This window comes from Glycine soja, chromosome 5, assembly GCF_004193775.1.
Source record: "Glycine soja cultivar W05 chromosome 5, ASM419377v2, whole genome shotgun sequence".
Lineage (NCBI taxonomy): Eukaryota > Viridiplantae > Streptophyta > Magnoliopsida > Fabales > Fabaceae > Glycine > Glycine soja.
In genome coordinates, this window is record NC_041006.1 from 39,989,741 (window position 1) to 40,005,684 (window position 15,944).

At 30.2% G+C, this 15,944-nt stretch overlaps 1 protein-coding gene across 2 annotated transcripts; it reads left to right on the top strand.

Annotated features, from left to right (window-relative positions):
• The first annotated feature begins 5,708 nt into the window (after positions 1-5,708).
• LOC114413271 lies at positions 5,709-13,632 on the top strand. Of its 2 annotated transcripts, none has more exons than XM_028377563.1 (12): positions 5,709-6,492; positions 8,086-8,387; positions 8,519-8,611; positions 8,721-8,811; positions 9,601-9,679; positions 10,565-10,662; positions 10,881-10,950; positions 11,250-11,353; positions 11,700-11,816; positions 12,268-12,344; positions 12,484-12,528; positions 12,654-13,632. In XM_028377563.1, the coding sequence occupies exons 1-12, from the start codon at positions 6,211-6,213 to the stop codon at positions 13,150-13,152; spliced, it is 1,857 nt and encodes a 618-aa protein (XP_028233364.1). In that variant the 5' UTR covers positions 5,709-6,210; the 3' UTR covers positions 13,153-13,632. The 2 variants fall into 2 exon arrangements, with proteins under 2 accessions (XP_028233364.1, XP_028233363.1); XM_028377562.1 differs by having other exon boundaries at positions 5,711-6,492; positions 9,601-9,694.
• Positions 13,633-15,944: the final 2,312 nt, after the last annotated feature.

Here is a 15,944-nt window from a genome sequence, read left to right on the forward strand (position 1 = left end):
TTGACTTTTGAATTTAGAAAATTTTTCTGTCTTCAAATGAGATATCAATCTTTCCTCTGATATATATATATATATATATATATATATATATATATATATATATATATATATCTTTATTGAATTCAATAGTACTATTTATTTTATTTAGGATTATACTTTTTTATGCAATTCAATGTTTTAAAAGAAATCAAAATAACAATGATGCTATTAAAATTTTAATGCTTTTCTTTTTTATGATATTTTATACTTATAATTATTTATAGTTTTACTGCATAATACAAATTTTTATTTGTGTAAATATCAATTTCTATTCATATTATAAATTTATTATATGAAAATTTTCTTATTTGAAAAAATTTACTAACCATTTTTTATAATTTATTTTTTATATAATCAACATGAATGTTACTTTTCATTTTTGTTATGAATAAAAATGAACAATTTTTATATGAACTTGTGGAAACTACATAATTATCCAATGCACATGTCGCATTACCTAGTTGAGAAATGCCAGTACACATGCAGTCTTTGACATATATTTTTCTTTAACACATTTTTTTTATTGCCTACTGGAAAAATATACATTTCTGTTTATCATTATGAGAATAGTTACTAGTTAGTAGATTGAATTAAAACTTTTGACTTGACACTTATTTTAATTTGATTTATATATATATATATATATATATATATATATATATATATATATGTTTTAATGTGATATATTTGTCCGCGAGATTATTTTTTTTTCAAATAATTTCTTGCCATTTATTATAGTCAAACAAAACAAGACTCATAACATAACTCCGTAAAAATGTGTTTGATTCAGAAAATAAAAATATTTTTTTAAAATTAAAATAAAATGTAAAAAAATATGAATAATAAATAAAATGTGTAAATTTTTTCAGCTTCCACCATAAATCAAACATAGTCTGAGTCAGTCGGCCTAACTACCTGATTGATGGAGTATGATTTGACTTCAACATGTATTTGAATACCTATGCTAAATTAAAAAAATTGTCCTTATACCTGATTATGATTTGAAATTTATTTCCTACGTGAAAAAATATTATTTCATTTCTGTCCTTACAAATTGTGACAATGATAAACGATGAATGCTCATGAGAATACTTTGTTTTAGCCATGTAATTATTTCATATATTGTAAGATTAAACACACCACAATTTTCAATTGAATTAATTAAGTATAATATGAGTGTTACTTTTTTTTTAAAATAAATAATATCTATATATATTTTAAAAATTTTATATTAAACGTGAAAATATATATTCCTAACTTTACTTTGTAAATAACAATTTGAAAATTTAGATTTTAAAGTTCACCATATGAATTTTCAAAATGTCAAAGTTTAAGATTGTCACTTTTTTTTTCTTATTTCACATGCGTATCATTTTCGTCATTTAATTATATATGGTCTTATTAAAAAAAATTGCACACTTATATTTCAATTCTTTGACCTTATTAATGTGATGTAAAAGAAAATCAAGTGTTTGACAAGATAATTAGATAACATATAATATTTTTTTTACTAATGATAACTTATAAGTTAATCGACTATCTTATTTGACTTTTTTAATAAACTATCTTACTATTTGACTAAAAATAATATTCTATAGAAGTGTTTGATTAATAGTTCTTAAAAAAATACTACTAGCTTACGAATTTTCTTTAAAAAAAAGTTATAAAATTATCCCAAATGAAAGAGAAGATAGAAATTAGAAACGCATAGATACAGACAAAATGTAATAACATATATATTAAAATCAAACATTTAAAGGCTTTCGTTATTACATTTCCCGTCTTCATTGATTTGTTCGTTGGCTCTGCACTCTCTCTCTCTCTCTCCGGCGACAACTGTCCACCTTGTCTTCTTTTTTCTGCTTTTATCAATAATTTATTTTTTTAATATATTTTCTATAAATCTAAGATCATCATGACAAATTTTGGCCAGACTTGGAACTATATACCTGTCCTTTTCGATGAGCATTTTCCCTCCAAATACTGTGTCCAAACCTCTGAGAGTTTTATATTGTTTGTGACTTCAATTGACTAATTATCTTATTTTGTTGGGGAGCAAATTTTGCTGTCTATGGACGGTGAATGCATGGGTTGTCATGCTAGACTATTTCAATTGATAAAACAAGACAGAATTATTAGACTATTTTGAGGAATATGCAAAACAGTCAAAGATTGTGAAATGTGCACCACAAATGCTACTGCTAACCTGAAATGAATGAACAGTTGTTATTGTGAAAATCTTAAAATTTAAATTGTTAAAATAAAATTAGTTTCATTCTACAAGAAGTGATTTGACAGCCAAATTTGTTGGGGAGTTTAGCAAATACTTAGACAAAGTTTTTTTGTTTTATTGAAATTGTTAATTTAATTTTTTATTGCATGTGGGTAATTTTTTTGTTTATTAACGATTTTTTTTCTTTTTTCTTCTTTCCTTACGTTAAGCCAACTTTATAAAAGTTAACAGAGAGATTTTTTTAGTACAAATATAATTGTGAGGAGTATCTTCCGTGATTCAATATATGGGATTAATCTACTTTGGGGGATTTTTTTTTTTTTTTACGTGGCTTTGGGGGATTTAAAGTACACAAAAGTGAGATGTTTTCTCCAAAATCAAGTATTTTTCATATGTGAAAATTTAAACTCTTCACTAGTCGCTTTCCCAGCCCATCACTACCATTACCAACCACCTGTTTATTATATTTTATGAGAGATTTGATACACTATTGATTTATTTATTGTATTCTATGCACTTGCATATGTGTACTGATGTACATGCGTGTTGTGTTTACATTGTTTGTTCAAAGTTCAAACTAATGATTTCTTGGCTTTCATAGTAAACAAGTTTGTTTGTTTGTTTAGTCGGCTTGTCTGCCCAAGTTGCTTCTTGCTCCTCCATTCATGACTACTCAACACTCATTCGTTGACCTTGCCACCTTCTAGATTTTCCATTTTTGCCCAATTTATTAAATTATCACCGCTCTGGCTTAAATTTTTAGAAATATATCGGTGGCTTTAATTTGTTCACGGATATTGTAATACTTGTATAAAATTGTTAATATATTAATAAATCGGAAAGAACTTGATATTGAATATTGTTATTATGATGATATAGAGAAATATGGATAAGTTTTCAAGCGTCGAAAAAACAAGAGACATGATGAAATTAAAGCGTACGTAAGGTGCGCGCGCGTATATGTATATATATATAAAACGAAAGTATTCAAAGAAGAACACAAACACGGGAATAGGTCAATCGTTCCCACATGGTCAGGGGAGCGTGCAGTGGAGGGTTTTTCTTTATCCATTGCCATTTGTCAGATTCAGAATGGCAATGCCTTTTGGTTTGTATCATGTTGGTTCACCAGTAAGATGGACAATTGTTTTAGGGTTTACCAAGGATACTTTCTTTTACCAAAAGGTTAGGTTTTTCTTATATTAATCCATACCAGTATTTGGTTTCATATTGAGTTATTTACCATTATGTTTTTCAATACAAATTATTTAAAATTATGATCAAATATCATTTAATGTAATTTCAGATAAATAGTTTGGTCTTATGTTAAAGAATTCATTTTAAATCTATAAGATATTGATTTTGAATTGTTTTTGAACTGGTTAAAAAAATATTTTAAATTTTACTACTCATTTACTTTTACAAAAAAAGCACACAAATATAATTTAAAATTAATTATAACTAATTTTGCAAACATATACAGATATACTCATCCGAAAACAATAGCTAGAGAGAAGAAAACTTCAATATGTCATATTCTAGCCTTTTCTATATCAACGAGTTAGAAAAATCATATTAATTAGTAGTATTTCATAAATTGTTATTTTATTTTTTCCCCGTACACATTTTGTATACGCGGAAAAGCCAAAAAGGTGAGACTTGCGGACTAGATGATTTTATTTTGAGTTGCCTATAAATGGCAATAACAAGCAAAACAAGAAACATCCCCAAATACAACTACTAACTTGCATCAGTGTATAAAATTATTTTAGTTTAACTACTAATTTTAAATTTTAAGTATTGTATATGCATATAAAGTTTCGGTATTTCCATTTTTAGAGTTGGATGGGCGGCTCAAATTAAAGTCATGAAGCAAGTATGGTAAATTAAATTGAAATTAGCACAATTCACAAAATTATAAGTTTTGTCCAATTCATTTCTGATTTCGATAAAGCTACTTAAAATTGACTAGCAAGAGGTCAAGGATTGGGTGAGTTGCTTAAACAATCCCAATCAACTTCTCTTACTATGGAAGAATAGATAATAACTATTTTTTTATATCAGAAGAAATGATTATCTTGATTCATTAGAAATTGAATTGGTATGAAAATTTCTTGTTGAGTTATGTGCTTACTTAAAAATAAATCTCAATTCAAAGAAATTATATCTTTTACCAAGACATTTTCTGGAAAGTAAAAACTTTTTTGAAGGAAACTATTTAAGAACATATGAAACTCTTTTTAACCTGCAGTACACGCGACATTTAATAAGTATTTTTTTCTTCTAAAAATATCATTATCTTCCTCCTTCAAATATGGAACAATTTTGATTAAAAAAAAAGAAAATTGGTGTGCAACAATGAACACCACAATGAACAACAAAACCATTGAACTAATCTCATTCTAAAAAACTATAAGCCAAATGAACAATTATAATTTTCAAAAATCAAATAAAATTATTCCAATAAATCCATTAATAATCCAACATACAAAATCACTTAAATCAATTCCACAACAACAATAATAACATTAAATCTATATATATTTTACAAACAAATATGTGTAATTTTTTTACGCTTATATGTTTATATTTGTGTTTTTTTATATCACCATTATTTCTTAAAAAATTCAAATGTTTTAAATTTGATTAACATTAACTAGAATTATAAATTAAATTAAAATTTTCAAAATACTAAAAGCTACTTTGGTATGTTTGTTTTTTAATACCCATATAATTTAAGAAATATTTTAAGTTCAACTGGACTAATTTTTTTCAATGATCGGAAGGTTCTTAAAAGTGAACTGTCTCCATATTTTCTTCATGCACGAGTTATAGTCAAATTTCTAACCACTTGCATAAGAAACTCAAATTCATAAACACTCGGACAACTACTTATTGCTTAATTTAGCACACGTGATTTTGAAAACTAATATAAAAGTGAAGTTGGAGAATTAAATGAACATGACCTAGTGCATGTTTAATTTTCCATCTAATTGCTGTCGCACAAATTTCAAAATAGATCCAACGATCTACATGCGTGTTTGATTTTACATTAAAGATCCATGTTTAAAACAAAATCACATTAATCATTTTTAACTTGTTTCCAAACACACTATAACGCAAATTAAATGTGTAATGCTTTTGCAAACGTTTTGCTAGCAACGTACTAGTAAGTTTGAAACGGATACAACAATATACTCTTAGTTTCAGTTTTGTTGGTGTTAAGTATTATAATTAAATTACTTAAAGTTTTATCTTGTTTTAATGGAAATGTTTAATATGCAGCAAACCAAATTTACGTTTGATTATTATCTTAAAAAAATGTTGAAGCGACAAGGTTGAACATGACCAGTTCCAATGTTGGCAGTCCAAGGCAGTTTGCTTACTGCTTACTACTTACTACTTGCTACTCCTTAACCTACTAGAACCGCCGCCTCATTCATGTCCTTTTGATTGTCATAACATAACATAACTCAACCCATTTCTCTTCTTGTTTTCTCACAAAAACACTAAATTATGATTTCCCTCTCTTCTATTCCATCATTAATCTTATATTTATAATGATAATAAAGGACAATTATATTATATTATATATTATATATTCTTGGCAACCAAAGAGAAGTTGAGGGTGGGTTTTTTCTTCCCAAAGTTTCAATCTTTGTCTCAGTCCCATTACCTCTTCCACCTCTCTTCTATTCTCTATCTGGAACTGTTTAATTTCTTTCTCAACTTGCATGTTTTTTCCCAGAACTCAAACTTCCACCTATTCTTTCTCCTTACAATTATTATTGCCATATAATTCTTTATTGAGCACAACAAACAAATAAAAGGGTGGTCTATTATAATTATATCGGTTCCTGATTTGGGTGAGCTGAGCTGAACTGAGCTGCCAGAAGAGTTTTTTTTTTTTTTTTCTGTGCAAAGATTGAGATTTTGATATGGGGGGTCTTTGTTCAAAGTCTGCCAAAGGTGACAAGGTGTTTGCCAAATCAGATGGACATTCTGATAAACATAAATCTGATGGTAAGAACCACAAGTCCACCAGCATGCCTAGTAATTTGACTAGTGCAGGGGAACATGGAGTGGACAAGAAAAAACAAGAAGGTTCTGCTGCTGCTGCAGGGAATGGTTCTGATGATTTCTATGATGGAATCCCACGGTTTACTGATTCTTTTTCCCACAAGTCTAGGTCAGTAAAATCAAGGCATGCTGTGGCGAAGGTTGGTTATTTTTTTTTTTGGTTTCTCTCCCTCTTTCTTCCGTTTCATCAATCTTTTTTTTTTTTTTTTGTAACATTTTGTTTCTTGCTTAACTTGTGAACTGATCAATCAGTAGTCTAAGTCTACCACCAGAAGCCTGGTATACTCATGAACCATGCATGTTGCAGTTGGTGGTGGATTGGGTTAGATAGATCCAGGGTGAAAGTAGAGTTGTCCTCAGACTACTACTTTAGATTTTTATTTGTTTGTTTGTTTATTTTGTTCTCAGGTGTAAGTGATTGACAAAGATGGTGGTGTCGTTGGCAATGAAAATTTGGTTGGTTTATGTTACAAATTTGATTCGGATTGAAAGAATAGCTTTTAGGGAATGGGATTTATGCAAGGAGGATTCGTTTTGAACGTTTTGGAATGGAGACGATATATTGCTGTGTGATGAAGAATTTCAAATGTCATAGATTATGTATACTTGAGTCTTAAGGTTTGGTTAGGTTGCCTTGTCCTAATCAGTATTGGGGTTGTTTGAGCAGCCTTATTGGGCTTAGGGATTTCACCCTTGTTGAGTATGAATATTAAGTATTTGAGTTTCTTTGGAGATTTTTACTAGTTTAACTATTCTTGCCGTTCTTCAGTTTACTATTAGAGACAACCTTCATTCAAATTGCAGTCACTTCATAAAAGCATGTTTGGAACAACTATATTAAGTTTAGAAACGCATTACCTAGGTTGGTCTTAGTAATGTTATTGCTGTTTAAGATATTGTTATTAGCAAACCACTGATCTTATAATTCTAAGGTGATTTTATCATTTCTTCTTCCACCACCTATTGCCATTTTTGTTTCAGCCACTATTTTTTTCACTTTTCTGTTATTTCCCAATTTCATCCTTGGTTGTTCCACTGCCACCTGTTACATTTTCCTGTTACATCCTTATTTCAAATCAAGAACGAGTTTTCTTCATGAGGGGAGAAATGTAGTATGAGAAAGTACTGTTTAAGATTGATGGATACATTCATAATTTGGGGATTAGGGAGATTTAGGCTTTCTATGTTATTTTTAACTTAGAATTTCTTAACCTAGTTGTTTGGGTCTTGGGATATATAGTTTCTGGACAGATTAATTGACCCAGTTTATGTTTACTTGAGTCTTAGCTTAGGTTTTCTGGCCATAGCATTACTAGGATTTTTTGCTTTGCTTGTGTAAAGCATATTGTCCATCTTAGGAATTTCATTGTTATTGTTGAATTTGAAATATTGGGACGTTGATGAATTGCCAATGGAAATAATAAGAGAAAACTGAAAGTTTGAGTAACCAATGTCCTAAAATAAATGAATCCTGGACTAGTAGTCCATTGAATTGGTTGAAATACTTCCTTCTATTGTCTGAACATCACATTCTTTGTATTTTTCATCTTCATTATACTGGTTGAATCTGCTTTGATTTGCTTTTTGTCATTTTCCCCTTATTTTTTAAATTTCCACTGCCAAACATGCTTACTCTTCATTATAGTGTTCCTTTATTTTAAGTAGAAAAGGGATAAGTAGACTAGCATAGGGTAGTAAAATTGAAGTTATCTACTGAGATATTTCTATTTCAGGTCTCAGAGGTGAGTTTACGCCTGGGCAGAGCTGGTATTGACGTTTTGGACACTCTTGGAAGCAGTATGACAAATTTAAGTGCTGGTGGGTTTGTATCTGGAGCTGTGACAAAGGGGAATGAAATTGGTATTTTAGCATTTGAGGTTGCAAACACTATTGTCAAGGGTTTTAGTCTTATGGAATCTCTTTCGACAAAAAGTATTAAGCATTTAAAAGAAGAGGTGCTTCCATTAGAGGCTGTGCAAGATTTAGTATCAAAGGATATGGATGAGCTTCTAAGGATTGTTGCTGCAGACAAAAGGTAACACTATTGAATTAAATCAAATTCCTAACAAGGGGGGCTTCTGTTTCATGACCTGACCAACAACTATTTTAGTTTACCAGGACTTTATAAAATGATAAACTTTATGTGATTTTGATTTATGTTTCCAGGGATGAGTTGAAAGTCTTTTCTGATGAGGTAATTCGTTTTGGAAATCGTTCAAAGGATCCTCAGTGGCACAACTTGGACCGATACTTTGAGAAGTAATATAAATTGTACTCACTCAATTCATCTAAGTTTTTAGCCTTTCGGGAAAACAAATTTTAGCCTTTCATATTTTCATTCTGACCCATCTTTTATTGTAAATTTTAGAGTTAGCAGAGAACTTAATTCTCAAAGACAACCAAAGGAGGAGGCAGAATTACTAATGCAACAATTGATGACGTTGGTTCAGTTAACAGCTGTGAGTGTATTTCTTTACTAAAAGATGGTTACTTTTGAAGCTGAAAATGTGAATGGAGTTATTTATTTATTTTGTAAAATTAAAACACTCAGGTGGTTAGTTCAATCACTAAATGGTTACATTTTAACCACTCTTTGAATATTGTTAAATACTTCAGTAATTAATTGTTCCTAATTGGATTTTTTTTATACCAAAATTTAATTTTTTGTACTATTTGCCAAAAATTTCTTGTACTCTTGTTGAGGAAATTGATTTAAAGGTGTTTCACTACTTTTCTTATACCTGTGTTACATATCCCTCACTTTCTCTATTCCAACTTTGTGTCTCTTATTTGTACCATGATTTATGTTCAAAGTTAATTGAAATTACTGTATTCAAATTCAACTTGTAATCTGTGGGTGTTATACTGTTATAATTTCTATCATCACCTTGTTGTAAAGCTTGTATTCTAATATATCAGACATCAACATATATGAGTAGTTCAGTACTACTTCATAATAACATGAACGCTTCGTAATGAAACAAATGTGATGCTTGGCTGTACCTTTTTCTGTGATGGTTGAGTAGGTACAAATTGATTATTGTTGAAGGAATATAACTTCATAAATGATTGTGAAAGTATTCTATATACTTATTTATATACTGATGGTTTTGGTAAATAAGCTGAGGTGGTAGGAACTGTATTTGTTGCCCTGCATTTTTAATTCATTCAACTGTCTTTTTATTTCTTTTTGTGTTTGTGGGATTTAAGTCTGAAAGAAATTGGAAAATCAATTTTTATGGCCTCAGGAATTATACCATGAGTTACATGCTTTGGATAGATTTGCACAAGATTATCAGCATAAGCGTGAAGAGGATGATAATTCAGGTGCAGCTCAAAGTGGTAATTGAAGAGTACTACCTATGACATAATCTGCAATTTTTGTTTGTGACAAGCAATTATTGACATAAAATCCAAAATTCTATTAAGGGTTTTAATTTGAAAGAGAAGATTAATTTTGGTATTGTAAAATAAACATTTAGATGGTGGAGTGTATGAAATTTGAACAGGACATGTTGAACATAATTGATTCTGAAATGGTGGAGAAAGATATATCATAGTGTTATCTACTATTTGTTGTGGCTATATTGAAAATGATCCCCAAATGTTGTGTTATTGATTCCACGGTTTAAGATTCACATAAATTAAACCAATTGCTTTACTTGTTCAATTATTCAGATTTCTAGTGAAAATGATCCTTGACTTTTACTTATGGTCACACACAAATGTTTCTGGCTGATTCACTTCCAGGATTTGTACTACTCCTATGTTAACTACTGTGATTGTTATCAAACTAAACAGGTAGGGAGTAGAATTAATTCACTATAGATTCTGAAATGGATAGAAAAACTAGGTTTGATTTGTTTAGCTGTTATAAATTGGCTTTTCTGTTCTGAATGCTGTCATTTGCATTGGGTAAGTAATCCCATGGCAAGTCACCCCCATCAAAGAATAAGTGTATGACTGTTCAGTCATGTCACAGCTGCCAAAGCACATTCTTTTGATTTTCATAGATATTTTATTTGAAAGTTTAGAGCCTGCACTGTGTATTCTTGTTGAGCATGTGCATGAAGGCACAATGGATTGGTTATTGTATAATGCACTTTCAAAGAAAAAGTCACTCTGACCTAGAAGTTTTGACTGTTACATTGTGCAATATTTCTATAGGTAATTTGTTATGCATAAAATCTTGACTCTCTCTTCATCATGTAGGTGATGGCCTTTCAATCTTGAGGGCAGAACTTAAAAGTCAAAAAAAGCAAGTTAAACATTTGAAAAAAAAGTCACTCTGGTCCAGAAGTTTGGAGGAGGTATGTTTAGATTACTATTGTACATGAATGATTATCATCTCTTATTCTCGTCTACTTGACATGTTTTATCCTTTCATTGCATTCTATCCATGTATAATGCAATAACAAGTACACAGACTCTAAAATGTTTTTATTGATAGAGGTGTGTTCTTTTTGAGCATAACATACATGGAAAATTGAGAAAAGTAGAGTATAATTCATAATCTAATGGATTACAGATTATGGAGAAGCTTGTAGAGATAGTCCATTTTTTGCATTTGGAGATAAACAATGCCTTTGGCACTGAAGGTATGTACCCACTTAAGGCATTAGGATCATACTTGCTTCACTTGCTGTATTATACTCTTCTAGTATCACCTAATTTAATCGTTATTTATCTATAAAATAACTTATTTGATATCATTGATAGCCACTGCAAATTTCATCCTTTTTACCCTTATTTTTTAGCTCTCTGAAATTCTTAAAATTTGAAAGGGAGAAAAAAGAAGGGAGGGAAAGATTAATCTGATTTTCTCATCAAATTACTCTTCCAAAAAGCTGTGTTTTTGTTCATGATTGTAATGGTGTTTATCCGTGGGTACCTGCAGATGACCATAAACCATTAATTCAAACCATCAGCAGTCGCCAAAAATTGGGTCCTGCAGGCCTTGCTTTGCATTATGCTAATATAGTGCTCCAAATTGATACTCTTGTAAGTGTTTCTTCTTTATTTAGTCTATTTCATAATTTGGTTTAGTACAAACAGTATGCTTTATCTATATCTTTTTGGTTAAATGTTCAACTAGAGTAATAGGGAACTAGGCCACTCTTTATTTAAGACTCTTGAGCATTTATCAGGTTGTACATTTATTTTTTATCATTTGCTTGCAAATCGGTATATGATTTGTTTGCGGCTCTGATCACTTTGGAGTTCTTGGTCTGTATCAGGTGTAATTATTCTAGTTCATAGTTGTTCAAATAATTGTCTTCTTACTGCCACGTGCAATTAAGCTTATGCACTGAAGAACATTGTACTTAGCCATTGTTGATGCTTTCAGGTTGCCAGATCCAGTTCTATGCCTGCAAATACAAGGGATGCATTGTATCAGAGCTTGCCTCCTAATATAAAATCAGCTTTGCGTTCCAAATTACCAAGCTTTCATGTCGTAAAGCAGGTACAGTCTTATCTGCTGGTACTTTCTTCTATTACCACTGTTAAAAAATTGAGACAAGATAGTGGTCTGAAGAAGTTTGAGATCGAGAGGATATAAAAGCCTTTAGAGGGTCAAATATACAATTGTATTTTTGTTATTGTTGATTAATCACCCCTCAATCAGCACCCTATTTAACAGACTGAATCTCTCTCCCATAATCAATCCTCAACTAATACCATGGATTTAACATTCAATACTTAATAATCCATAGGTCTTTCCTTATGACCTTCCTAGATTTTTAACATACTGCAACTTCATATATAATTTGAATGGAAAGGATAATGATCAACAAAATTAGTATTTCTCTTCGGCTTTCAGCTTTCTACTTTCGACCAATGAGGAAATTTTCTACATAAATTTAGTTTTTGTTATTGTGTATTTACTATTTCCCTGTGTTGTCTGTTTCCTGCAGCTCACCATATCAAATATTAAAGAAGAGATGGAGAAAACATTGCATTGGCTGGTTCTGATTGCTACAAACACGGCCAAGTAAGATGTCTAGCTCTGTACTACCTTTTTGAGATTTTTTTGTCGAATAATAAGATTTTTTTTTTTAGTACTAGTTCATTTACTTTCTATATAAACTAACCGTTTGTTCTCTTGGTTGGTTACTCTAAAATTGACTCAGAGCACATCATGGTTTTGGTTGGGTAGGGGAGTGGGCAAGCACTGGGTAAGCAACAATCTTCTATTTCTCTTTTGAAATAAAAACTTTTATGTTTTACCAGTTTCCACTTTTTTTTATTCTAATTTTATGCTTCTCCTTTCTGTTTTCAAATTCTTGTTTGATTCTTGCAGTTCTGAGCTAAATAAGAAGACCATGAAGGCTGATGTGATGCGGATTGAAACGCTTCACCATGCCGATAAAGCTAAAGTAGAAAATTATATTCTTGAACTTCTCATATGGCTTCACCGCTTGGCCATCAAAAGTAAAGATGGCATTGATACCGGAGAAACGAGGTCTACCTTAAAGTCTCATGTTGGCACTGCCATTCAAACTACAAGTCAACAATCAACAAAAGCCTTACTGCCATTGTTAACAACTGACGAGCAGAAAATGCTGCAAGATGTTAGTAATAAAATTCACATAAGAAGGATCAGTAAAAGCTTGGACTTTGACAGTTTGAAGACAGATAATGACAGACTTACTAAGAGTAGCAGTTATTCTTATTCATCAACAAGTAGAAGCAAGGAATTATCTTTTAATAGAATTTTGTCTAAGCTTCCTGTTATTGATTTTGGTATTGACAAAAAAAGAGCATTGGATGTGATTGACAGATTAGATGTGGCCAGATAATTCGCAACTATTCTTGAGTGCCTTTGAAATGAAAGGGTAGTAGCAAGACATGGACAGAAGAATGGGACTTCTTTGTGTAAATATACAACCATACACATGCTGCAAGTGTTGAGTGCCAAATTTTGGCTGCTTTTTTGGCATCCTGAATTCCTTTGCTGCATTAGGGTGCTTTGTTTTGGTGATATGCTGCTCTACATCATGATGTAGATATGGAACCGAGGAAATTGTTGAGATGATAATCATTCTTGCTTGTACCAATGTGATTGAAGTGGTCACTTGCTATTGGAGCGGAGTGGATTCTGTTTTTTTGTTCTTGAGAGTGTATAGACAGTGAGGATATGGTAACTTATGATTGGTTTTTGTTACATGTATAATTGTTGGTTTGGTTACCTTGCCTGTATGTCTTTTGACACAGCCGAAAATGGTAACTATTTTTCTCAAATGTTGATCATGCTTGTGCTAGATCATTGTCCATCTCAATGGGTAAATCTATTAAAATTCTATTTTTAGAAATAAAGATTTAGGTGGTTAAAAGATTAAGTATATAGATAAAAATAAAATGAATATATTTGAGATAGTTGATATTTTTTTCCTTACTAATTGCGAGAGTAATGTGAGAAATACAGGGGAAGAAAAAATATTAAAAATATATTTAATTGAGAGAGCGAGGAGAATTAGAGCCTCACTCTTCAAATTATGTATTCTAATTTGTAGTATATGGAACTCCATATACAGGAAAACACTAAAATCATATAGAAAAAAATACTAGAATTTAGTTTTTTTTTTACTTAGCTTCTAATATTTTTACTGGTACATTAGCTTCTAATCTTAATTAACATAATAATTATTAAATTGAAGGTAAATAATTTAAAATAAACAATATTCGAAAATCATTACCAATTGTATTTAAACATATTTTAACAAATTACATTTATCAAAGTGTTTGGTAAGGAGAAACTTTTAGTTTCTAAAAAAAAAATGTTAGTTTTCCATAAATTTATTTAATTATTAACATAACCGATTCATTCACTTAATTAATAATTATTCCTTTGATTAATCACTATTTAAGATACGACCGAATCTCTTCTTGTTAACCTTTCAAACTATACTGGGTGTTGTAATATAGGTGTTTCTTGATTAATGAATGGCATTCATGAGTGTCACCATGGAGATATAAAATAATAGGTGGTTGACACTTGCACTTTGTTTAGTACGAATAAAAATAGAGGGAATGAAAAGAAAGGAAAGAAAGCAAGATAGTGAAGCATCCTTCCCTAGTTTGGTTTTCTAGTTAGAGCGGAAGGAATGATTATATTTTATGAGTCCCACATTCAAATGTCTCCCCCCATTTGGTAGGAAAGGGGGAGAGAGACTAACATTTTGAATTAAATGGACAAATTATTTAAGGATATTTATATTATTTTACAAATATGCCTTTTCTTTTTCTATCATTTTCTATACAATTATACAGAAAAAAGAAAACTTAAACTTTTGTTTCATACTCTCATTGAACAGTATGTTCGATATAGAGAAGAAAGTAAAAGGAAATGGAAAAAAATCAATAAAAAGTGAAGAGATGAAGTGATTTTTAGGCTATTTAATAAGAAAAAATGAAAAAAAGAAAGTTAAATATGTATATAAAATGGCTTAAATGTCCTTAATAAAAAGTAAAGTGTGCAAAGATACATGTATTTTTTTTCTCTCCCTACCCACCTCTACGTTGTAAATGGTACCAAAAAAGTAAAAGAGAAAAAATGTATGAGATATATAGAAATGTATATATGTCATTAGATAAAATAACATTAAATTGTAAATTTTGTTATCCTATTTATCTTAAAATTTGATTTTGGTATTCTTATAATTTAAGACACGAATTTAGTCTCTCAGTTTTTTACCATCTCGTTATTTGAGTTCTTAAGGTGAGAATCAAAATAACGGGATTACAAAAATCTAGATGACTAAATTCATAAATTAAATTATAGAGATATTAAAACCAAATTCTAAGATAATAGGAGGACTAAATTTGTAATTTAGCCATAAAATAATAAAAAATGCTTGTGCAAAGTAATAAAAAAACGTTTTGTTTTCGTTTCTAAGAAGAATCGTGCCGGAAGCGAAGTGGACGCATGCCCGCCGCTGCACGCAATGCGGGAATTTGTTTTCTTTGACCTAAGAAAAGTTGTTTATTATTAGAAATAGAAAAATGCCTTGGTCAGATCAAAACAGAAGCGGGACCCACTCAAAAGTTTATTCTTGGTTATTTATTTATGACTGCTTAATTGCAAGGCTAACCAATGTGCATTATCATGCTTATTGCTTGAAATCAAAATCAGCTTCCGTACGCATAAAAAAAAAAATCAGCATGTGTAATGTGTCACAATGTTATTGTTGAAAACAAGTTGGATTTATATTTGATTTCTTGCATCCTGAACACCTGAATAATAAATATATTTTATACTTTTAAACCAGTTCAATGTTGGTTTTGACTTTTATTTTACCAAATTAATTTAAGTTTTAAAATTGGCAATTGTTTAATATTATAAATTATAATTTATAAATAATATAGTACAATGTCGTTCTTAGCAAACTAAAGATGATTTAAACGCAGCTTATCGTTTAATACTAAAGAGGTTATCCAAATGGGAATTGAGTACACTAATAAATGGAAATGTTTCAAACATTATGTGACATCCGACTGGTAAATTATTTAAAATTTCGATGTCTTTAAAGTAGTTCTAGGAAGGCCATTGGGTAAAAAAAGCTATTGGGTTTTTATTACTTTTCTAGGAAGG